The following is a 26,906-nucleotide window of genomic DNA, read 5'->3' as shown; positions in this document are numbered from 1 at the left end:
TAATAAGAGATAGTTAGATAAGAGTCAGGATGATAGGAAGTCCTTCATAATAAGTCTTATTTGGTAGTCTTTGACACTGTAGACTTAAAAATCTCCAGATAAAGACATGTATCTAAAATGAGCTGCTTGTGAGGTGCAGTTAAGTGCATTACAGAGTCTACAGGCAATTAAGACGTTAATGCCAAGTAAAAGAACTTGCCCTTAGATTCTTAGGCAAAAATTAAGCAAGTAATAACTAAAGTATTGAACTCTGTGAATCACTTTCTCCCAGAAAATGTATTTCCATTTTCTTTGTTCCTTCTTTTCCTTCTTTTATCTCTAACCTTCCCTCTGTTTTCAGTATGGGTATCCTGATACCTAAATCTGTTTTTATTGGAAAGTGTTTTTACTTCATTTTTGTTTTTGAGGGAAATTTTACATGGTATAGAAATCTAGGTTCATAGTTTTCATTTGTTTTATTTTTACCCATTAATAAGATTATTTCACTGTTTCTGGCTCTGTCGCTATTAAGAAATCAGTCTAAGTATTGTACTTTTGAATTTTTTTCCTTTTTTCTGGCTGCTTTTAAGATTTTCTCTGTGGTTTTCTGCAGTTTCACTATGATGTATCTGGGTGTGGATTTCTTTTTATTTATGCTGAATGAGATTGCAAGGAATTCTTGATTCTGTGGATTGATGGTTTCATCAATTCTGGAAAAATCTCAGCCATTGTTTCTTCAAATACAGCTTCTGTCCCATTCTCTTTTTGCTCTTTTTCTGGAATACCAGCTGTACGTATGTTAGACCTTTTCATTGTATACTTTGTGTCTCTTACCCTCTCATGTATGTTCTATCATTTTGTTCCTTCTTTATTTGGGAGACTGCTTTTAGCCTATTTTCTAGTTCATATACTTTGTATTTATGCATAATCAGCAGTTAAATCCATTCATAATGTTCCTAATTTTTAATATTTATTAGTTTAGAATTTTTTTGTTTCTTTTCAAACCTGTATTACTTAAGTCATTAGTTGCTGCTGAAATTTTCAATCTTTTCTTATTTATGTGAACATATTAAATATAGCTATTTTATGATCTGTGTCTAAGAAGATAGCATCTTAAGCCTCTGTGAGTCTGTTTCTGTTATGTTGTTCCTTCATGTGCCTGGTTATATTTCATTAAGTGGTAGACCTTGTGTATGAAAAATTATTTGTTGAATAATTTCAGGCCTAAATTGCAAAGATTTTTATTTGCTTTTGCCAGGAATATCCTAATTTAATTTCAAGGCTTTAGATTTTCTGGATCACACAGGTGGCTGAAGACCATGCTAGAGCCAGGTTTAATTCTGTTTTTCCTTACTCTTATAGTGTGGCTTTTTGGTGTACAAACCCTTATTTTGCTTTTGTCTGCTTAGCTTTTCTCCCAGACACGGCAAATGGTATAGTACCACTTTTCTAACTTCTTCAGGTTTTAGCCCTCTCCTGAATCTTGGCCAGGTATATCCTCTTAATTTTCTCAGGCTTTGCTTTTTAGGAAACATTTCTTATATTTTAATGAGCTTTTTTCAGTTTTCTTTAATAGGAGGGTTGATCAAAATTATCTAGCCTTCCACAGTCCCTGTATTTCTTTAAGTTAATATTATTTTAATCAAAATAGTACATAACAATTTGAAAAATTAAGCAGTGCTTAAAGGCTTACAATGAGAAACATAAGTCCCTCCCTACCTGTTGGTCCTGTACCCTGGAAGTAACTATTTTTAATACATTAGTTGTTTCAGTATTTACTCTTATATTTTATATATTTATATATATGCTACTTTTATATACTTATTTTCTTTATACCAATTATAGCAAACACTTTTTTGCTTTTTCATTTAATGTATATATATTCAAGATTTTTTGTATTGATATATAAAAAAAGTATAAGTAAAAAAAGTGTAAGTAAAGCTGCATCATTCTTTTTAAATACCTGTAACATATTTAAATACCTGTAACATATTATATGGAGGTACTTGAACTTATTTAATCGTTTTTTTATTAATGGATGTTTAGCTTGATTCTGTTGTTACAAACAGTGCTGTAATTAATATTTTGTTTGTATTTTTTTTTGCATATATTCATTTATATCCTTAGAATTTTTAAGAGTTAGAAAGTTAGAAAGATATGTTTTTAATTTTAATAAATATTGCCAACTTTATGCTGTTACTTCTTGGTTTATCAATTTTTCACATTATATTTTGTCTTTCTGTTTTGGAATAACTAGATGTCCTGTACTGTCTCACCACTAATACTTTTTCCTCCATCCTCTATTATAGTTTTAGTAAATCACTATGCAAAGTTTAAATTGTGAGTAAATATTATGCACTGCTAAGCCCAAAACAGTTCTGTGATTATCTTTTCTTTCCTGTATAACTTTTAATTTTGTTTGAAGTAACAATTGCTTAGTTTTTTTTTTTCATTTGTTTCTTTTTCTATGTACGGCTTCTTACCATACGCTTAGAACTGTAAAACCCTTGTCTCTGTAAATGATATCAGATAATTTATCAGTTCTGGATTTCTCCACTTTCATGCTTCAGCCCAGACTATTTGCTCTGTAGGGCTACCATACAAATCATTGTCCTAAGACCTTCCTTGTCACCATCGTGGAAAATCTCTTTGCTCCAGTGTTGCTCTCTGTTTCCTGGATCTCAGGTTTTTGTCTCTCTTAGTTTGTTCCCTGCTGTAGTAGAGTTTACTTTCTGGTAGCTTTCTGAGACAGTGCTTTAGAGGTAAGTGTTTTGAAGTTAGTATCTCCTCTGCCCCACACCTTATTGGTTGTTTGGCTGAGTATAGACTTCTAAATTAAAAACAGTTTCCTTAGAATTTTGAAGCACTTCTCTGTTGTTTTCTTGCCTCAAGTGTTACAGTTGAGATGTGTGATCTCATTCTGTTGATCAAAAAGTTTACATTTGTCTTGTTTTTAAAAATAAATAAGAAAGTCTGAAGTAAAAAATATAGACTAAAAGGCTTGACGCTGTCTGCCTCATTGTTCCAAGCCACTTATAGACTAGTGAGGTTAGAGAATAAAACCAGTAAATTATAGAGTGGGTTAATAATTGTGGTATCAGTGTCTGTATTACATCTTCAGGTGGGTAAACTTAATCCTTAGAATACATAGTCTAGCAAGTTACTTTCCTAAAACAATATGTAAGAGTCTCTTCTAACAGTTATGTTGCATCAGGATGTATCCACGGATCTTACTACAAGCAAAGTAGTTAGTTCACGTTCATGATAATAATATATAAAGCACAATTATATTATACTTTGTAATATAAGTATAATTATATAATATAAATATAATTTATATTATATTATTGTGTATATATTATATAAAGAAGAAAGGAGAAGACCTTCATTCTAGCCTGAATTAAGTTTATATTCCTAGTGTTTTCAAGTGTAAGTCTTTCAACTATTTCTTAGCTTTTATCATAATATAATAAAATAGAAACTATTAGCTCAGGCCCTTGTCTTCAGCAGTCTTCTTTTACCTTAAGATTCTTCGTTAACAACAGCTAATACTTGTAGTCTCTGATTTAAGTTTGATTCCAAGTCAAGGCTTTATTAATGAATATGTGGCTTTATTAAGAAATGTGGAGTCTGTAATTTTCTGAGAACACATGGTGTATGTAGCTTATTCTTCTACCCTGGGAACAATTAAGATATTTTTCTTTATTTGTGATTTTGTGAAAGTTTACATTACTGTGCATTGATGTAGTTCCTTTTATTTTTAACCCAGCTTTCTTCAGTTACTTCATCATATTTGACATTTATTCACATTTAGGACAGAGACATAACAAAGCTGATTGGAAGTTGTGGGACTTAGAGAGGTCTACAAATAGAAACCCCTCAAATATTAGTTTCTGGAGGTTTTTTCCTGGGGCTTTTCAGTTCCCCTTACAGAAGATTCTAATCTCTGTGGGGAGGGGCTGAATATCTGTCTGGACTCCAGCTAACCTGAGTAGGCAAAAGAGCCTGGGGTTCTTGTTGTTCACCATGTATATTTTCATTGAATTGCTACGTTTTCAGTGCAGTGCCTCATACTATTCCCTAATTTAATCCCCGAGTCTCAACTTCTCTGGTAAAGGTACACTGAACGCACCTTTTGGCAAATGCTCAATGGTTGAGTGTTAAAATCACATGAGACTAAGGCTGAAGTCAGAATCACCATCATACAATGAAATATAGGGATGTTAGAATGAATCTGGACCCCAAAAGAACAGTTAGAATTATAACTACAGTTCTATTAAATTTTAAGATTTAATGTTACAGTGCACAAGGAATGCTTTTCTAGCACTGTCAGCTGCTTGATTGCTTCCATGTCACTAAAATGCCTGTTCGTGATGCTAAATAAATACAGTTTTTCAGCAACATACTTAGTATATTGACTTTCAGCCAGTGTTTCTGTTCACAGCACAGCTATTTCCTACTTTCTTTGGAGGTAATAATTGCCTCTAATTCCTTAGCCTTTTCCAGGTTTTATAACATATTCTGGCTTGCTTTCCATCTGTGTCCCTTCTGGAGACATCTGGATTTTAACTATTTGCTTTTCATCTTTCAAATATTTGTTGATATCTCTTGTTCATTGATGATCCCTTCTCAAAACCTAGATATCATTAGTACCTGCAAGAATATTCTTTGGTAACCTTCTTGTAGTATTGCAAGGAGGCTTAAATTGAAAAATAAGAATTGTATGATCTTCTCAGACGTTTGTAGTCTGGAGCTAGAGTCTTACAGCTACCAAAAATAACATGTTATAAAATATAGTATAAAAATATAGCACTTCTCTTCCAGGATTTTACAATGAAAGATAATGGAAGTTATTCTTTTTTTAGTATACAGAAAAAGAAGTTCCTCTATCCTTGTGGATACAAAGTTTTGCTTTAGAGCCAGTTTGGAAATCACTCAGTAACATAGCCCTACAATGTTTTAAATTATGCCTGTGTGAGTAAAAACGATTCTCAGGAACAGATAAATTGACTGTAGAGAAGGAAATGAAATTGCTTTAAAAAAAATCCCAGTTGTACTTTTTTTTTTTTTTGTCTTTTTCGTGACCGGTACTCAGCCAGTGAGTGCACCGGCCATTCCTATATAGGATCCGAACCCGCAGCGGGAGCGTCGCCGTGCTCCCAGCGCCGTACTCTCTCGAGTGCGCCACGGGCTCGGCCCCCCAGTTGTACTTTTTAAGAAAGTATTATTTCCTATCAACGTGATTTTTCATCTGAGCTATACATCTCTTTGGGTTTTAGCCTAACTGTTCTCAAAAAATATTGTCAGCATTATATAATGTCTACCAGGTACCTTAAGAACTGATTCAGGAATAGTTAAATGTTGGTATTCTTAATAGTCAGATATTTTGGAACTATTTTGTTAAGTTGCTTTGAACTAGAGTAGAGTTGCGACCTTCATTGCATAATGCTTTGAAAGCATCAATTTAACAAATGTTTTGAAGCAGAAAATTTCTAAATTAAGCATGTAAGTATGAGTATATTAAATATTTAGAACTATGTACATTTAGGAGCGAATGCATTGGTGACCTAAAGCAGTAATCACTTAGAACACTTAAAGGGCCTCAGTCATATACATATGTCAAATATTTGACATCAAATGCCTTAAAATCATTTATATTCAAGATTCATTGCATCGATCAATCCCAAAACAGTTAAGAACTGTTTATTTCAAAGGATATGAAGATGTTATGACATTAATATATTAAGCAGTGAGGTTGCTCTTTCTTTTTAAAGCAACATGGCTTTAAAGGTATGATGAATATGGCATAGTAAAGAACCTTTAGGTTATAATTTACAGATTATAAAATTCTTTCACATATATTGTGTGATTTAATCTGTAGTAATCTCGTGAGGAAAGTAAAGCTTAAAAAGCTGAGCCATCCAAGGTAGACCAAGTCTTGCCTATTCTACAGCTATTTTGACTCTAAGATTCTATATGCTGCTACACAAATCTTTGTGGTTCTCTGACTGCCTTCTTTTCTATATGATTATTTGGCATTTCTGTTCTTTTTTGTAACTTTAAATAAATTATTTTTCTTTTACTTCTAGAATAAAAGAAGCGATGTGTAAAAATTCTGCTAAATATGTTTTTCAAACTGTCACAAAAGATTATTGATCTTCACAGTTTCAGATCCCTGAACCAGCCAGCCACCAAAAAAACAAAGATTGTTTATCTTTATTAGTACAACTAACATGAGACTAAAGTGAAAAACATTAAAAAAATTTTTTGTGTAATTTCTTAAAGTAGAAAATGAAAATTATCTAAATTATTACAAATTTTATCTTATAGATACTATATTTCGAAAGGTGCTATTGTGGATCAACTTGGAGGAGACCTGAATTCAACTCCATTGCACTGGGCCACAAGGTTTAAATTTGCTTCTAGATTTTTTTCCCTTTGGTTCCTTTATTAGGATTAGCTAAGCAACTTAAAAAAAAAAATGATATGCTAAAATAAATGGGAGAACTTATTATGCCAGTAGTTAACATAATTAATATGTTAATGTGTTACTGTCCAGTGTTACCTGCATTGGAAGCAAAGTTTGTTGTCCAAAGAGTCCTTAGGGAGTTAGCCATGCTGATGTTAATCTAGTTAGTTGTAAGATTGGGTTAACCTTTGGATTTGTAAATATAATACTTTTGCAGCTTATACGTATTTACAATTAAAGAACTAGCTCAGTTCGTGGGATGATTGAGATCATTTGAATAGACATAATAGAATATGAATTATTTATTATATATTTAAAGAAGCTATAATTATCTTCATAAATTACTAAAGGCGGTTATTCCAGTTAAGACTTTCAAGTACCATTAAAACCTAAATGTATCTTGACATATTTCTATTTTTAAAAAACTATTTAAAATATGTATGCATTCTTTTCACTATTACCTTATTTTAAAAGCACTTTCCAGAAGATCTTGTGTGAAGTAAGTTTGTATATCTAAGTGTTTTTTTTTTATTTTTTAGACAAGGCCATCTATCCATGGTTGTGCAACTAATGAAATACGGTGCAGATCCTTCATTAATCGATGGAGAAGGATGTAGCTGTATTCATCTGGCTGCTCAGTTCGGACATACCTCAATTGTTGCTTATCTCATAGCAAAAGGACAGGTAAAAAAATAAGAGTGGTGTGGATTTTAATCAGATGTTCTTCATGGTTTAAATGCCTGATACCATTGGTGTTACATGTGTAACAATATGATGATATTTAGGTAATACTTTCTGATGGATGAAGAAAATAAATACATAGTTAGTTTGATATTGAGCTCTTTAATGCACTTAACATAAATATAAGACAGACAACACGAACCACATAATGATCCATTAATAGGTTTTTTATTTCTGAGAGTGATGGAGATGAGATAAATCCTGGAATATACGGAAGAAAATTTAGGTATCTATTTTTTCCCTTATTTATGTTTTTTGAATATATTGTCTGAATTCATCTAAACATTTTCAAACTTATTTATTGGTTATTTTCTACATTAAATACCTCTCAAGGGGGATAAATTTTTTAAGATCAGTTTCTTAGTTTCTGCTGTATGAAATAATGCTGCTTCTTGTCAGAAAACTTCTCAATATTTAAGTGGTTGTTCTTGATTTTTCCTGAATATGCATTGACCATAATCCCGTTAAATATTACCAGTTTATATTATCAAGTTTTTGTAAAAATGTATTTTGTTAAAAGTAATGTCACCCAGTTTTACTTCCATGTATTTTTTCTGGTTATATTTAAACATTAGTTTTGTAATTAAGGATCTCATTACAAGAGTAATTAAGATAAATGAGTTTAATTCTTTGCTGTCGGCATAAATTTATTGTTATTTTTAATTTAAAATTTTATGCTGACTAAAAATTTGAAAAGTATTTCTTTTACTGAAACCTTTAAGGTTATGTTGTTGGCAGTATCAGTCATTGGTGATTGTGTGTTGTGCTTTATTGCTTAGGAAAAGAGGCATAGAATGACTAATTGCTGGAAGGGGGAGTTTATTATTTATTATTGTTCAAACAAACTACCTCCAAAATCTAATGGCTAAGAACAACACCAACCATTTAGTATATCTCAAAATTCTGTGGGTTGACTGAGCTTGGCTGTGCGTTCTCTTTGTTTTAATGGCTAGGGGTTGCAGTCATCTGGGGGCTTGGGTAGGCTGGAGGACTTACGTATCTTGTACCTTGATAAGAATGGCTAGAAGTCTGTGATTACCTGGGATGCTGAGACAGCTAGTCCTCTCTCTTTCTCCATGCAGTGTCAGAACTTCTCCTTCTCCACACCACCATTCTATGTGGTTTCTCCAGCAGAGGACTTAGATTTCTTACACGGGAGCTCAGAGCTCCCAAAAGAACAAAAGCGGAAGCTGTTCTGCTTTTTTAAATCTCAGGTCTTGACCTGGCACAGCAACATTTCTTCTCCATTCTGTCAGTTAAAGTGAGTTATAGGGCCAGACCACATTCAGTGTAAGAAGGGACATCACAAGGGTATGAATGCCAGGACGTGAGGTTTATTGGGGGGCATCTCTGGAGACCAGCTATTATAGGGGATTTTCCTTGTTCTCCTACACTTTCTTCTAGGGTAGAGGTTGAAGCAGTAAATGGTGCTGAAGCACATGACAGTGTCTTTAGTGGCCTACTGTATTGCAGTTATAAATTTACAATATACATTCACTTTTTTCTTTCAGTTTTTAACTGGGAAAAAAGGTGGTGTATATTTTGAGTCTTCATCATCATTTTGTTAACTTTGGATGATTTTCAGTAATCTTTTTAATTCTGGTGTAGTATGTAGACTACAGAATTCTCGAAGGGCAGGATTTCTATGTGTTATAGTGCTTTTTGTTCAAAAAATGCATGATAATGATAAATGTCTGACAAATAATTTTCTTTTCCATTAGTAAATTGTTTTTCTGCATGCAGAAACAATACATTCTTGTTATAAAATATTCAAACATAATTGAAGAGTATGTCTTAGGAAATGAAATCCCACTCCTGCCCTTGCTCATCACCCTCACCCAGATCTCTTCCTTTAACAGTTTATTATATATTTTTCCATATTTTTTCCATGTATACACTAATATATTATAAAAGACACTCTTCCAGTGTGCATTGCCTCATACTTTGAATGGGGTCCAAAGTCTTTCTGTGCCCTGCAGAGCACTATGCCATCTCACCCCTGGATACCTCTTGAGCATCTCTTCTGTCATCTCCCGTCATCAGTCTGCTTTAACCACAGTATTCCTTGAGCAACTCTGACACGCTGCTGTCTCAGGGCCTTTGTGCTTGCTCTTTCTTCTGCTGGTATGTTCTTTCTTCAGATAATCAGACATTTCTTTCTCTTTCTCTTACTTCAATCAGATGCTCAAACTTTGTTAGTTATAATTTAGTTCTCAATTATAAACAGTAATAAAATTAGTATATTTTTATTTCTTCTTTCTTTTCCTTGTCTTTCACTTACTTTAGTCAATAATATTCTTTTTCTTAGTGTTAACTTTGTTCTGATAAATGTAACTACATTTCTGTTACTTGAATTTTCAGCTGTAGGTAATATCCTTTGATATTAGCTATTACAGATGAGGCTGTCAGGATACTTTCTTTTCAGCATTTTTCCATTTGTTTTCCCATTTTTTGTTGATTGTATCAATTTTACATTGTTAGGGCATATAACATTTCCATTCAGTTTTGTCATTCTATTCTTCACAGTTGTTTTAGTTTACTGTTAAATATATTCACTGCTCACTACCAATTCTTTTGGATGATTTTCAGGAGAAAAAGGGGAAAATGCTAAGTTATGGAGCCCCGTTGATCATGGAATTCCCATAAACTTTTGATCTGGGCTTGTTAATTCTTCCTAATAGAGAATACTCATATGTCCAGGCTGAACTTTGAAAAGAAATACCAAGTTTTAAATCCTGACCCAAAGAGAGAAAAGGTTGAATTTCATATTTCTTTTAGTATTCTAGAGATGTGGCATAATTTTACATTTTTTATTTTATTTATTGATATTTTTAAGACATCAATTTTTAAAAAGTAAAAAAGGCAACTAAGAAGAGGATACTTAAAGATAAGAATTTACATGTTTGCTTTACTGAGACATCAAATTTGATTGTGTTTTCTTGACACTAGAGCAGTAAGGAGTAAAGTAAGTTACAGTAATTACCTCTCATTAAGAAACAAGGAATTTTGTCAGTTCTTCAGAAACTACTTTTTTTAAAAAAGTTACAATTATTAAAAAAAATTAACCTGTATCTTGGAAATATTGGGTGAGGTTACAGAAGATATTCTGAAAACATTGTTAAAGTAAATCCAGAAACGGATTTGTAATGGATAAGATCTAACATTTTATTATGGTATTCATGGTGAGGGGCTAAAGCTAATGACATTCAAGGATATACTTTAGTTCCCTCATGTAGTGGTTGTCAGCTTTTTTCCTTCCTCAGTACACTTATATGATGTTCACATTTGAGACTTCTATCAGTAATAGTGGCTCACAGAGAACTGCTGCATAAAGGTATAAGCAGTGTTTACAGTGTACTTACTGTAACTCTGTCCTCTCTCCACTGATTGTTAAGTTAGGTAAAACAACGTGAATTAGAATTGCTTGTTTAAAGTTATCCAGGAATGGAGTATGGGGAAGGGATGTAGAAGAAATTTAATATTTACTGAATGTCTGTTATGTTCCAGACTATGGACTAGGTGCTTTACAAACATTATTCTATTTAATCATTGCAGCGATCTTATGAAGTTCTTATTTGTGTTTACATTATTTGATGAGGAAGCTGAGGCTTGGAGAATTAAACTAATTTTACCCACAGTCTCATAGCTATTAAGTGGCAGAGATAGGAATTCAAAACCACATCTGTCTTATTCTAAAGCCTATGCCTTTCCCAAGCCTAGAAGAATAGATAGATAAGCATCTTTTCATTTAACAAATGGTTTTTGATTATCTACTCTGCTGGATACCAAGAATACAGAGAGGGATTTAATAAGATTTTGATCCTCAAAGAACTCCTGTTCTAATCAACAAGACCGATACCTCAGGCATAGAGGATAATCAGCCCAGATTAGAGTGGGTTGGGAAAGGTAATTTTAGGGCAGTAAAACTGATAGAATCCCTGATACATCAGAATGTCTTGAGAGGAGATTTAGATCACTAGGAAAGAGTTTTGGTTTAATGGATGGTAGTTTTAATTCTAATTTTCTAAAAAACTAAACAAAAGGGGGAAAAGACAATTCCAGGGAAAGCAAAAAGTTGGGTAGAAGAGGAAAAATAATCATGGTTTTACTACATGGTTTGGGTGGGATAGTATTTGTACATATTTATAACTGTGTATAATAATTTATACATATTTATAATAATTTATATTTATACATATTTAGCTTGTATGTATATATTTAATTTATACATATTTATAATAATCAAATGTTTGTATAACCAGAATTGCAGTAGATCTCTTGAGAGGAAAGAACAGGAAAGGTGCATATTTGTGATGGGGCAGGGAGAGGAAAGAGAAATTCCTATTTTTCACAGCTGAGGAGTCTCAGAAGATGCTGCTTGAAACTGAAAAGTCAAGAAGTAGCAATTCAAACATCTTATTTAAAGATATGGAGGTAAATACCAAAATAAAAAGCTAAAAAAAGGTTAAAATAGTGGAAAGTAAGACTGGGGATTGAATAATCACATTGCTTTTCCCCCACAAACTTTGCAGAATTCACTCTAAAATTGTACATGCGTAACAGATAAAAAATAAACAATGAACTTTTTTGAGTTTATTAAAAAGTCAAGTCTTTTTATTCTTTGTTTTGAAATGCCTAGGAATAAAAGGGTTTCATTATTCTCTCCTGTCATTCATTACTATAAACAAGTTTTTCAGAGACTTAAGTCACTTAACCTATCTTTTGCTGCTGAAAGATAAGAATAGATCACGATCTTTAAATGTATAATATTGAAAGGCTGAATAAAGCATCTTAAAAGGGAAAACTATAAAGCATAATATATGTTAATCAATTAAAATATTTAGTGGCCATGATTTTATTTTAAAGGTAAGAAAGAGAAAGTTTCATGAATCACCTTTGATTGAGTAGGAGTATATTGGCTTTCTCTGTAATATGTAAATTAGATTTTTCCAAGTAAGTTTGGTTAGGAGCTTAACAAAACTTTGTCTGACTTTCTTCTTTTTAATTCATCAGGATGTAGATATGATGGATCAAAATGGAATGACGCCTTTAATGTGGGCAGCTTATAGAACACATAGGTAGGTAAACATTATAAAATAATTATTTAGATCATTTTCAGCATAATGCAGTGTGAAACAGTGATGAGAAAAAGTAGTTAATATTATACTTACATTAGTATTTACAATTTTTATTATGACTATAAAAGTATAGTATATAACATGAATTATCTTTCTGGGTGTTTTGGTGTGTCTGTGCTTATTACCTCTACCTCGGTAACTATAGCTTCCTTAATCTGGTCCTCTTTTAACAATTTCTAAGAATGAAAGAAGAGGTTATCTTCTTCTAAAAAGTAATTTTTTCATGTGAATTACATATTAGGAAGTTTAATGTATTACTTAGTAAGATGGTTTTGGAACAATGCAGATTTAAATTAAAACATCTTTTATTCTTTAATTATGTAGTTATTAATGATATTAGTTCCTAGATCAAAAATAGAAAATGTTGGGACCAAGTATGCTATTCCTTGGCGCTCCATTACTTTATATGGTGTTTTGCATACTTAATACTTCCTATTAGAATATTGTCTCGTTATTGATTATATAGTTGTTGAGTAGGTTAGAATAAAAATGTTCCAAGATGGAATGCAAATACAGCCACAGTCAGTTTAGTACCTGTAATGATTTCTATAATTGAAATTAGGGTTGTTGTTGTTGTTTTTTTGTTTTTTTTTTTTTTTCCTTTTCAGTGTGGATCCAACTAGATTGCTTTTAACATTCAATGTTTCAGTTAACCTTGGTGACAAGTATCACAAAAACACTGCTCTGCATTGGGCAGTTCTAGCAGGGAATACCACGGTCATTAGTCTCCTTCTGGAAGCTGGAGCTAATGTTGATGCCCAAAATATCAAGGTAAAAATATCCTATATTGATGATGCTGTATGAAGTATAGCTACTAATATATGAATTCCTCAATAAGACCAGTTTTTTCATAGATGGTCAAAGTTAGAAGAAACTTATTATTTAAGTTCAACCCTTTGCTTCCATGTAGCAGTTTGTTTTGAAAGATTCGATCATTTATTTTCATCTTGCAGTAGTGAAGTTAATTTTTAGGTTTTGATGGTCTTTCATTAGTGAATTCTTACTGGTTTTAGGAAATTGTATAATCTGTATTTTTGTAGATGAAGGGAAATAGTTTTTTGGTTTCTTCAAAAAGATTGTTGCAGAAATACAAGTTTGTAGTTAAACCACATTATACATCATAAATTTTAGTAATTCTTTGACTTGGTCATTTCACTGTATTTTTTTTAGAGGTCAAAACTTTTAAATTTAATAAACACCTTTATCATGTTTGTAGGAGACCCTCCTCCCTCCCCCCAGTGTGGTGGACTAATCCAAGAAAAGTATACAAAATTATCTAATAGCCAGCATAATTAACATTTACATTCTGAGCATTTAGAAATTTATAGACATTTTATGAAGAAATGCAAGAAGATTTTATTGATGGTCTCCAATATTGGTTAACCCTTCTTATTTTCAAAGCTTTAGGATCCACAGCATCTTTCAGCAACAAACTCTTTCTGTGAAATGACTTTAAACATCATCATTTAGTAACGTGCATTCATAAGTTAACTGTGCCCATTGGCTAATGCTCTATAATTTTGGCTATAATTCATAGTATTTTCTGAGTCATGTTTCTTAAATTTCTAAGGGATATGTGCTAATTAAATATGAAGGGGGTTACATGCTAATCTGAAATGGCCAATCAAAAAGTAGGTTATCTCCTGCTGGATCAGGATATCTCTTTATGTTCCAATGAGTAGTTCTTCCTCAATTCAGTTACATTAAGAAGAGAAGATTATCTTCTTAAAATGAGATAGTTTAGACTAGTTACATGGAGCATGATTTATTTAAGATTATAACCAATTTTTAGAAATGAGTCTAATTATTAATTTTAGTTAGTAAATGTCTAATATGGGAAACTATAAGAAATTGATAAAGTCATATATTTTCTTTCTTTTTAAAAAAATTTCAAGTCTTTTTATTCCTACCCAAAGTGATCACAATGGTCCAGTATCTGCCACTAAACACAGGTAAAAAGGAAAGTCAGCATATCAATGCCTGACACATGATAGGCACTCTGTCTGAAGAATGAAGGTTTATGTAGTCTTCAGCTTTACCTGAGCTAGTTTTCATGACTCGGTTGGTATATCTCTCTGCCACTTCAGAAATTATAGAGAGAAAATTTGCTTTTCCAGATTTAAATAGGTGCTCTGAAAAGTTTATAACACTGGGATTTGTAAATTAGGCTTACTTCAGACCTAAAGGATAAGTTAAAAAGGAGAAGTTTGACAAAACCTGGTCAGTATCTCCATAAGAAAAAATTAGTAGATTACCTCATGTTATCTGAATTCCTTTTGTGTGTTAGTTTTCTTCTCTTTGCTACCAGACAGTTGTTCCTAAAGTGATCAAGCACCAGTAATACGTTTGAAAATGTTTAGTGTGATATTAGTGAAAAAACAGAACCAATTTCAGTATGCCAAATAAGTCTTGGTAGACCTTCTGCCAGTAGCCATGGCAGTATGTTGAAATTGTAATAATACCAAAAAATTATGACAGATGACTATATGTTTCTGGAACTTTAGAATAGTAATGTATATTTTTAGAGCTTTTAAAAACATCTTTTCTATTCATATAAAATTTCAGGTTACTTCTTTTTGATAATGATCTTTAAATATTTGAGGTGTGATTTGTAAATTTAACTTCTTTTCAAATAAGTAATGAAAATTTGTACTCCCCATTGTATAAACCTTTAATTAGTCTTAGTAAAAGAAATAATCTATAATGAATTTTAAGAGAAAGGTTATGGTAAGAGTAGAGATATTTGAAATTATTTAAATGATTTTGATCTTGTATTTTTAATGTTTTATAGATTCAGGCACATGAGTCATTTGGTCAAGATAGGATAAAATAGAAGGTAGCTTCCTTAACTAGTGCAGTTCATGTGAATACCTTCTGGAATCTGTTGTGCCAAATAATTGAGCTAATTATTGTGCCTGTAGAACTTTTATTTAGATTCACATATTTTTTTCTAGTCATTTTCTTCTTATTAATTTTTAAATTTTATTTGATACATATAATCAAGGTTGACTATTGACACAAAATATATATATTTTAAATGTAACTCTCTGATAGCTTCTGGAGTGATATTGCTTCTAAAAAAAAATAAAGTCTAAGGAGTTGTTTAATTTGTTCAGGGAACATTTATGCTTTCAGGGGAAAAATGATCTTTATATCCACACTGGTGAAACAGTAGGTTTTTGTTTTAAAATGTACTTTTAATGTAATTAAAAGGATGAAATATGTATCAGATGCTTTTTCTACTGGTATACTCCCAATATACTTAAGTCTAGTCACCACCTTCTAATAGAAACCATTTATTCATTCATTCAACAAATATTTCTTCGGTGGTGGGGAGTCACAATGTTCAAGACAGATAAGGTCCTTGTTCTCTCAGAACTTAACATTCTATTGAAGAAATAGTCAATAAGTAAATTTTTAAAAAATGCAAATGTGAAAGAGTGACAGGGCTGGGAGGGCAGCATCAGGTGAAAATGATTTAGGAGAAAATAATATTTGCTTTGAGAATTAAATGATGAGAAGGGATCAGTTATGCAGAGATATGTGGGAAAAAATATTTCCATGTAGAGGAACACGCAATATAGCAAGGTCCTAAGCAGGCATAGGCTTGCCACAATTGAGGTGCAGAAATAAGGACAGCTTGGCCAGAGTACAGTAAGCAAGGGGTGAAGTCACTTGAGTCAGGCAAGTGCCAAGTCATGCAATTCCATGATAAGGACCTTTGATTGTATTCTCAGTCATGGTAAGCAGTTGGAAGGATTTATGTATGCTGGTTATATGATCTGCTTTTTGTTTTAAATATCTTTAAAGGATTGCTTTGGTTAATGTATGGAGAAAACATTGAAGAATTAAGAAAATGGAAAGCTTGGAGATCAGTTAGGCTGTTGCAGTAAGTCAGGCAAGGGATGATGTTAGCTTAGCCTAGGATCAGAGTAGTAGAAACGAAAAGAAATGAATGGATTTGGAGGTGATATTTTAGAGTAGAACTGAAAAGATTGATCAGATATAGAAATGAAAGAAAATGTCATTGATGACTTAGGTTTTGTTTTGAATAACTGAGTGCCTTTTGATACTACGTGTTGAAGTTGTGACTGAAGGAGAAATACTTTTTGGGGTTGAAAGTGATAGGAATTGGTTCTGTTTTGGTAATATTTATTTTGAAGTGGCGCCTTTTTGCTATGTGAAATATTAAATGAATTAAGTAAACTTAAATTGTTGCAGATTTTGAAAGGGAAAAATTCATTAAAAAAGCAACCTATATTCTTTGTACAGGGATTTGACAGTGTCCATTTATACCTGTACATTTTTTATCTTTCATTTTAGGTCTTAGGAAAGAGAGCCTTGTTGATAATAATGAATTATAATAATGGGATGTAGCCTGCACATCTGGATATGGCTTTAAAAAAAGTTTTTAAAGAATATGAAAAATTACACTTTGTGTTACAATAATTACATAACTATTAATCAATCTTATTTCTTCTAAAATAACTACTTCCTAAATAAGATGAAGCTTAATTTTTTTTTAACTCTGTCTTTATATTAACTAGTGATTTATCCTTGTAAATTAGTTATTTTAGTAAGGAATTAAATTCTTTGAATATATAAATCTTTTATCAAATAAGATAAAATTTATTTTGAAAATAATTGATATTAAATGATATGTAACTTTAAAATAGCTATTTTGATCCTGAAGAATCTGGAATAGCCATGTACCCTAGATTAGAGGTTCTTCTAGATTCTACCAGTGGACTTTGGTGGGGGGGAGGGGGTCTATGAACCCCAGAAATTGTTAGAAAAAAGTTATGTGTATCAGTATTTTTGGGGGGAGCAGATCAATGTCTTTATCCGATATGATTCAAGAGAATTTAAGAACCATGGTCCTTGATAATAGTTCCATAGGATAAATTTGAATCTTTCCTTGTAAAATATCTAATAACAATAGGAAAAAAAGTAATTTGGGATACTAAGAATAAAAAATAAAACAAAATTATGGCCTGTGCAATAATCCCTCTTATGATAGTATCTCATTTGGGAACTTTTAAAAAATAGCATTGTATGTACTGCCTAGCATCTGTTTTTGATTGTACACAGGTAAATTTATAGGAATTGAGTTTTGGGGGGGACAATCTCTGAGTGCTGCTCTAGCAATTATAATCTTTTCTTTCTAAAATTATCAAAAGATATAATTTTTAGCTCATATAGAATGTAAAATTACTGAACTCTGTTAAATAATATATTGAAAGACCTGATATTTGGTTTTTTGAAAGGAGGTAAGAGACTATTTTTGGAAAACAGTAGTTCATTGAATCTTAAATACCTGACCTAAATGGTCTCCAAGAAAGAATTTTCCTTAGGTTGTGCACCCTTACTTAGGCAGAACTTCAAGTGTTCTTCCATCCTAGCCATAGTGTTATCTGGCCAAAATTCAAACAATTTCTTTTATTACCAGTTACATAGTCTGCAGTACTCCATGTAGATTCTTGCTGTTGTTGCTGTTATTATTATTTATTATTTCAGCTGAGACATGGAGTGATCAAATAGGCTTGATTCAGATCCCTGGTTTTAATATAATTCTTTAAATTAATTGCTTGTTTATTTTACCAGGTGAATAAAAGAACTATACAAAAATAGTCAGATGACTAGAGGAGTAGTTGAAAGATTTTTTAAAGCTCCCTCAATCTTTTTGTCTAGGCAATCCTTAGGTGTCACAAGGCCCTCTAGTGGAAGGGATGCTCAGCTGGACCGAGGCAACTGCAGGATATTCTCTGGGAGTTGTTATCCAAGGGATTGCTTTTATTCAGGTAATCTTTAAGTTTGGATTAATTAGCTGGTTCTGACAACTTAGGTGATGGAATTTTGGAGTAGGGAAGGAGATGTTTTAACATAAATATCTCCGTTTGTGGAAGACTTACCTAGATTAGCCCATTCCTCATTAAATACCATTGATTTTTATATTAAAAGATTGGTTGGGCTTTTTGTTGTTGTTTTGTAGCAGTTGTTGCTATTGGTGGTAGTGAGTGGTGTGTTTTATTTTATTCTTTGTTTATTTTTATTTTATTTTTTAAAAAACTATATTCCATACTTGATAAATAATCATCTCTCATAAGTAAGGTACCACAATGCTCCTTATTGCTTTATTCTTTTTCACCCAGTCTTTTGAAATAAAATTTCAAATTTCTATTTTTTAAAAGTAATTTTGAATATTCATCTATATATTTTTGAAATTTTGGCAAACAGCATTTTTAATTTCACTTTTCTATTTAAAGAAGTAGATAAATAGTGGAAGACATTAAATAGCATGGAAGTGTAGGTGTCTGACTAATTTGCAAAAGGAGAAATAAGATTTTAATAAAGGCAAAAGAAACTTAGATCTAGAATTGAGAATACTTATTTCTGGTTTTTTACTTTAATACAATTTAGTCATAGTCATTTATACTTCCTGGCATTCTTTTTCTTGGGATTAATAAAGGGAGCTAGCTGCATGTTCAAAACTTGAACTTCCACAGAAAGAGAAATACCACATGTTCTCACTTATTGGTGGGAGCTAAAAATTAATATATAAATTCACACACACACACACACAAACCGGGGGGGGGGGGGGGGAAGAAGATATAACAACCACAATTATTTGAAGTTGATACAACAAGCAAACAGAAAGGACATTGTTGGGGGGGAGGGGGGAGGGAGAAGGGAGGGAGGTTTTGGTGATGGGGAGCAATAATCAGCTACAATGTATATCGACAAAATAAAATTTAAAAAAAAAAAAAACTTGAACTTCACTATTTTTTAATCACTTCTTTTTTTCTTTTTGGAAATTTCTGGACAGGTGAATGAATTCAAGATAGGTCAAGAATGCCAGTACAGTAGTAGTAGAAGTAGAAGTTGACTTTTTTTTCCTTCCCTATTCTCTTAAGAATTTTATCATTGCTGAAGTAAAACTAAGAGATTTCTGGCAGTTTTTTTGTAAGATGTTTTGTAACAATAACTATTACTAATGAGATCCTTAAAGAGTATGAAATAACAGATAAAGTTAGTAATAGCCTCTGATCCAGCAGGTACTAAAATGCCTACTTTTTGATTGGCTTTCTAATATGTCAAAATGCAAGCAAAAAAGAATCTACAGGACAATATGAGAAAATACATTTTCTTATTGTTCTTTGAATGGGAAAGCAAAATAAGAAATGTGTAATGATTTAGGTTCTTTTGGTAATTTACCCAATGTCAAAACAATGTTAATGAATTAATAATGCAGTAAATTTATTTTTATGCAATTTCTTTAGAAGTTAGTAACTAAAATAATTTGCTTTTTCTTTTATTTTTAATGTGAATTTCTACTACTTATATTATCAGGGTGAATCAGCGCTTGATTTGGCAAAGCAGAGAAAAAATGTGTGGATGATCAACCATTTGCAAGAGGCAAGACAAGCAAAAGGATATGACAATCCATCTTTCCTTCGAAAGCTAAAAGCTGATAAGGTAAACTCATGAGTGAAGATTTTCATCGTATAGTTTTTAAAGTAAGATTCATAGGCACAGTTAGTATGAGTATTTACAGCCTTTAATTTTGGCATTTCCCAATTATTTCACCCAGAATAAAATGAAGGTAAATAGCAAAGTTTCTCAGGACTTTGGCTACTTGGTTGATGGCATGTTTGGGTTGTCTGGTAATTAAGAAGTATGGGTATAAATGAAATTGTTTAAATCACCATAAGCTACTAACATAAATTCTAGTTCATTGATTTAACTAGCTTTTGTTAAGTAACAAAGGTTTTTTCTGTGTATGTTCACTTGTTAGTATGTAATAAATTGTGAAACATGTTTAGTTCTAGTATATCTTTTTTAACTACTCACAACTCCAGCTCTAATTAATTCGAGCTTTTTATTCTTTTTATGATATATTGTATGACATTTTTTAGAGAGAAAACTTAATATTCTTGACTTCTCTATGGAAAGCCCACTTTAGATCCTCCATATACTTTCCTTTTTTTTTTAAATGCAGGTCAACCACCACATATACCTTACATCTTAAACTGTACAATTGTTGGTTCAATTGCCTAAATATGATAATATAATTTCAAAACTAAAAACATTTCCCCAGAATGGGGGTCTAGGTTTCTTAAGAAATGATTTTCAAAAATAAAAAAATAAAAAATAAAAAAAAAATAAGAAATGATTTTCACCAAAAAAGGTTAAATTAACTGATTGACAATTTTTTATATACCTATATAACTGATGAAATATCTGCTAACTTGTCAATAATCACAACTTGAGTGGCATTAAGTCTTAAGTACTATCTTGTATACGTCTTATTCAGTCTGTTCTAGTGGTAACACTAATTGCTTAAAGTTAACATTGATCTATCTGTTATCAAGACAAAAAGAGAAGTTTTGTGTAAAGGGAAATATACTTGAAAGCAGTGCCTCATTTATTTATAGGAGTTTTGATTCCCTTAATGAGCTAGAAAGTCCCCTTACTTAGACACCAGACGAATTAGATTTACAGTTTATGAACTTGCTTATTTTCAACCCCATAGCTGAGAATAATGAACAGTTTTTACATGTTATATTAATTCTTTCACTTACCTGTAAGGTATGATCTACAAAATGATTATTTATTTATTTATTTAGATGTTGCTCTGTCATCTAGGATTTCAAGCAGTTTTGCTCAATAGAGTGAAAAATGACTAATATTTTATAATTGGGCTAATAATAAAAATATCTTGTGTTACTTTTAAAAATTCCGTAATCTTTATGCTTTTATTTTGTTGAATGTAAATAATCTGAAGTTTATTTGTACTAGATGTACTAATATTTATTGTAGGATTAATGAACTATGTATCACGTTTATGTGTTTGAATATGATCTCTTTTTAAAAACAGAGCTTCATAGAAAGTTTAGTGCCATTTTAACATTTGTATATTATTGTGATCAGTTCAGAAGTTGCATTTCTTTTCAGTTTTTCTTTTCATTACTGGCTTTAAATATATTAAATTTTAAAAGAAGGTTACTAGATAAAAATATGATGGATGGGGCTCTGTGAGATTAAGCATCTGTAATTAAGTAGTCTGTTCATTTCTATTGTCATCTCACATTAGAAAGATTTAAGTTAACATAATTTGGTTTGCTAGCCTAGGCAATGTGTTCTGTATTTAAAACTAAACAAAAAAATAGTGACACCTAGGACTCAATAGTATTTTACTAAAAAAAAGTCATCCCCTAAAAAAAAAAAAGTTATCTCCAAAGGAAGAAGAATATTTTTGAACAAGTACTAGTAGACAAATATAGAGGGAATCTTGATTTTTAGAAAACTGTTTTAAAAGCTCTTAGCTTCTTAAGGTTAGAATTTTTTTTTTTTTTTTTTTCCCTGACCAGTAAGGGGATCGCAACCCTCGGCATGGTGTGGTCTGCACTGCACTCAGCCAGTGAGCACACCGGCCATCCCTATATAGGATCTGAACCTGCGGCCTCAGCGTTACTAGTGCCGCACTCTCCCGAGTGAGTCACGGGGCCGGCCCAAGGTTAGAAGATTTTAAACAGAATGATCTATGATTCAATAAGTGTAGACTGCTTAATACTAAGCTGGAGGGAAATCTCTAAGTTAATATTTCTCAACATTTTAAAAATCCATGATCCCATTTGTTAGTAATGGAAATCTTGCATATCCTCCTTTTTAATGTTGTTTATTGATTATGTGAAAATAAATTGGGGAAGATGAAGTGAAGGTATTTTTCTCTTTTTCTACACTAAATACAACTAACAACCCTGGACATTATATGTAAGACAAATGTGATAAGACTCTGAAAGAGGGAGAGAAGTCAGAGTGGCTAGGGAGCTCAGGATCTGAAGAATGGCATGATGAATGGTTCCTGGGTTTTCATTTTTAGCTCATATATCTCAAACTAGGAGCTGACAAAGCTGGCAATCCAGAGTCATGAACAGGTATAGACAAAAAAAGGCCCATCGCTTCTCGGCCTTTTGGCTAAGATCAAGTGTAGACAAAAAAGGCCTGAGCAAAACCTTATTCTCTACCCAAAGGACTATAAAAGAGGCTGCCTAGCAAGACAAGAAACTTTTAGAAAATAACTGCTCTACTATTGCCAATCACTACAGAAAAAAATGTGGCTTCACTGTGACTCACAGCAACAAAGGCCCAGTGGTAAGCCTAGATTTCCATCCTTATCAGGTTGTAATGAGGTGCTCCAAATTCTCTCCTGGGGTGATGTCAGAAAGGACTGGGTAGTCATCCCCACTGGCTGTTAATGAGGTTCCCTCTCCCTAACCCTATACCATGAGGAAAAGTAATGAGGAACTCCTACCCTTCTCAGCCAGGGAGGTATGAGTGGAGGTATAGTGGAGAGCTGGAAGTCCCATCCTTGCCCAGCAGTAATGGAGAGCCCCCTCCTTAGGTGTCAGTAGAGGTGAAGGGGGATCCTGGACTTCTGCCCTACCTAGCATTAATGAGGAGGTATCTCCCCTCCTCCCCCACCAAGCTGTATCAGAAGAATCCATTTAAAAGAGAAGGTTCAAATAAGATCCAGAGCCTCACAATACCCAAGATGTCCAGGTTTTAACTGAAAATCACTTTCATACCAAAGAACCAGGAAGACCTAAAACTGAATGAAAAGAGAATCAATAGATACCAACACCACGATGACAAAGATGTTAGAATTATTTGACAAAAGACTTTAAAGCAGCCGTCATAAAAAGGTTTCAATGAGTAATTTTAAACATGTTTGAAACAAATGAAAAATAATCTCAGCAAAGAAATAGGAGTACAGAAAAAGAATATAAAGAAGAACAAATGGAAATTTTAAAAGTGGAAATCACAGTAACCAAAAAAAAAGCTCTCAGTGGGTGGGTTCAACAGCAGAATAGAGAGGGCAGAGGAAAGAATCAGTGACCTTGAAAATAGAACAATAATTACCTGTTTTGAAAAACAAAAGGAAGTAGAATGAAAAGAAATAAAGAACAGAGCCTCAGGGACCTATGGTTATAACAGAATATCTAACATTGATGTGATTGGAATCCTGTAAGAAGATGAGAAAGAGGATAGGGCTGAAAAAATATCTAAAGATACGATGGCTGGAAAATTCCTAAATCTGGCAAAATACAAACCTCCAGAATAAGAAGCTGAGTAAACCCCAAACAGAATAAACTCAAAGAAACCCTCACTAAAAACATCATAGTCAAGCCTCTGGCAACTAAAGACAAAAAACAAAACAAAACAAAACAAAACAAAAAAAAACACAAAAAACACAAAACCCAGAAACTTGAAATCCCCTTACCAATAAGGGAAAAACAATTCAACTGACAGCAGATTTTTCGTCAGAAACCATAGAGGCCAGAAGGAATTGGTACCTTTTTCAACTGATGAAAGAAAAAAACTGTCAACTCAGAATCCTATGTCCAGTGAAAATCTCATTCAGGAATGAAGGGGAAATCAAGACATTTTCAGATGAAAGAAAACTAAGAGAATTTGTCATCAGCATATACCCTAAAAAAATGACTAATAGAAGTTCTATAAACAGTAAGAAAAAGTGATAAAAGAAGGAATCTTGAAACAAGAACCTGGTAAGCAAAATTCTTTTCTTGTGTCTTTTAAATTGTTTGACAGTTGAAGCAAAAATTATAATACTGTCTGATGTAGCTCTAAATACGTGTAGAGAACATATTTAAGACAATTATATTATAAACGGGAAGACAGAAGGACATAAGGGGAAGTAAGTTTCCCATACTTCACTTAAACTGTTAAAATGACACCAGTTGACTGTGATAACTTATGTTTATGTAATATAATATTTAGAGCAACCACTAAAAAAGATAAAGAGATATACTCAAAAACACTATGGATAAATCAAAGTAAAATCCTAAAAGATGTTCCAGTAACCCACAGGAAAGCAGGAAAAACAAAACAGGGAAACAAAAAACATAAAGGACAAACTGAAAACAAAAAATAGAATTGCATACTTAAAACCAACATATTTATAATGACATTAAATGTAAATGGTCTAAATGCATCAATTAAAAAGAGATGTTGGCAATATGGATTATAAAGTATTTCCCAACTTTATGCTTCCTACAAGAACTCACTTAACATATAATCATATAGGTAAGTTGAAAGTTACAGAATGGAAAGTGACATATGTTACCCTGATCACAAACCAAAGACACTACAAAAAAGTAATGTAGATTATTAATACAGATTAATATCCTTCATGAATATAGTAAAAAATCCTTAACAAAATATTAGAAAATAGAATTCAGCAATATATAAAAGGTGTTATACACCATTATCAAGTGGGGTTTATTCCAGGATGCAAGGCTGTTTTAATATCCAAAAATTAGTCAATGTAGTCTGCCATATTAACAGATTAAAGAAGAATATTTTTATGATTATATCAATCAATGCAGAAAAAACATTTAGAGATTAATATTCATTATAAAAATTCTCAGAATAAATAGGAATAGAGAACGTCCTCATCTTTATAAAGAGCATCTATAAATATACAACTAAGGTCATACTTAATGGTGAAAGACTGAATGCTTTCCTTCTAAGATCAAGAAGGCAAGACTATCCCTTTACTGCTCTTATTCCATATAGTGCTGGAAGTTCTAGCTAGTGCAATAAAGCAAGAAAAGGAAACTAAAAGGCATGTAGATCAGAAAGGGAAAAAATAAAAGTATCCTTATTTGTAGTTAACATGATTGTTTACAAAGAAAATCCCAAGGAATTTACAAAAACAAACTTTTGAAACTAATAAATGAGTTTAGCAAGGTTACAGGATATAAGGTAACCAACACAGAGTCCATTATATTTCTATATACTTGAAATAAACATGTGAACACTGAAATTAAGAGAATACATCACCAGTTAGAATGTCTTAAAAAACTGGAAAACCTAGGTGTAAATCTAACTAAAAATGGAACATACTTGTATACTGAAAACCAAAAGTGCCGATGAAAGAAATCAGAGATGGTCTGAGTAAATGAAGAGACATACTGTGTTCATGAATTGGAAAACTCAACATAGTAAACATGTCAGTTGTCCCGAACTGATGTACAGATTTAATGTAATTTCTGTCAAAATTCAAGCAAGTGATTTTATATATACAGTTGCTTTGGTTTGGATATCGTTTTTCTCCACCAAAACTCATGTTGAAATTTGATCCCCATTGTGGTAGGATTTAGAGGTGGGGCCTAGTGGGAGGTGTTTGGGTCATGGGGGTAGATCCCTCATGAATAAATAATTAATGCCCTTGCTTGGGGGTGAGTTCCCCTTCTCAGGGGAGTGGATTAGTTCCTGAGAGAATGTGTTGCTAAAAAGAGCCTGCTGCTTCCCCTCCTCCTCTCTTACCAACTCTCTTGCCATGTGATCTCTTGTACACACTGGCTCCCCTTTGATTTTCTGCCATGAGTTGAAGTAGCTTGAGGCCCTTGCCAGATGCAGCTGCCCCAGAATTGTGAGCTAAATAAACCTCTTTTCTTTATAAATTACCTGGTCTCTGTTACAGCAACACAAATGGACTAAGACAATAACCAAGATTATCCTAAAATTTATATGGAAAGGCAGTGGACCTAGAAAAGCTAAAACAATTTTGAAGAAGAAGAATCACTACATGATTTCAAGACTTGTTAAAATACTATGAATCAAGACCGTATGGTATTGCTGAAGGGATAAACTTGTAGATGAATGGAACAGAATAGAGTCCAGAAATAGAATCATATGGATAGACCCCACTGGCTATTTACAGAAGTACAAGAGCAGTTCAGTGGAAGAGCGAGTATTTGAACAGTCCTTTCAACTGATAATTCTGGAGTATTTGGACAGCCATAGCCAAAAACATTAAACCTCTACTCAAACCTTACTCCTTACACAAAAATTAACTTAAAATAGTTCACAGACTTTAATGTAAAACTATAGCACTTTAGAAAAAAATTGGAAAAAATTAGAATCTATGGCTAGGCAAAGAGTTATTAGATCTAACACGAAAAGCACAATCCATAAACATTGATAAACTGGACTTTATGAAAATTTAAACTTTTGCTCTGTGAAAGACCCTGTTAAGAGGATGAAAGACAAGCTGCAGACTGATAGTATTTGCAAGCTATATATCCACAAAACACTAGTATCCAAAACATACATAAAGAACTCTCAGAACTCTTCAGGGAAAAATCAAACAATCTAGTTAGGAAATGAGCTAAAGACACGAAGAAATATTTCAGCAAAAAAAGCATACAAATGGCAGATAAGTACACCCAAAGATATTTGACATCATTAACCATTAGGGAAATGCAAATTAAAACCATAGTGATCTCCCTACCAGAATGACCAAAATAAAAAGTTGCTGTAACACCAAATGCTGGTGAGGATGCAGAGACTATTACTTAGACGTTGCTGGTGGAAATGTAACATATTACAGCAACCTGGAGAACAGTTAGACAATTTTTTAAAAAAAACTATGCAGTTACCACACACGCACACACACACCCCAGAAATTACACTCTTAGACATTTATCCTGGAGAAATGAAAACTTACATTCACATTATGTTTATAGCACATTTATTCGTAGTAGCCCCAA

At 32.4% G+C, this 26,906-nt stretch overlaps 1 protein-coding gene across 2 annotated transcripts in view; it reads left to right on the top strand.

Moving 5' to 3' along the window:
- ZDHHC17 (zinc finger DHHC-type palmitoyltransferase 17) overlaps positions 1 to 26,906 on the top strand; it is a 117,701-nt gene that overhangs the window by 40,389 nt on the left and 50,406 nt on the right. For both annotated transcript variants that reach the window (XM_063075666.1, XM_063075665.1), the window contains exons 4-8: positions 6,310 to 6,387; positions 6,988 to 7,132; positions 12,203 to 12,267; positions 12,936 to 13,098; positions 19,678 to 19,803. In XM_063075666.1, coding sequence (XP_062931736.1) covers positions 6,310 to 6,387; positions 6,988 to 7,132; positions 12,203 to 12,267; positions 12,936 to 13,098; positions 19,678 to 19,803 — 577 coding nt within the window. The remainder of the gene's footprint in view (positions 1 to 6,309; positions 6,388 to 6,987; positions 7,133 to 12,202; positions 12,268 to 12,935; positions 13,099 to 19,677; positions 19,804 to 26,906) is intronic.

This window comes from Cynocephalus volans, chromosome 12 (genome assembly GCF_027409185.1).
Source record: "Cynocephalus volans isolate mCynVol1 chromosome 12, mCynVol1.pri, whole genome shotgun sequence".
Classification (NCBI taxonomy): Eukaryota; Metazoa; Chordata; class Mammalia; order Dermoptera; family Cynocephalidae; genus Cynocephalus; species Cynocephalus volans.
Note: the sequence above shows the minus strand (reverse complement) of the source record. Positions and strands in the feature narration are given on the sequence as shown.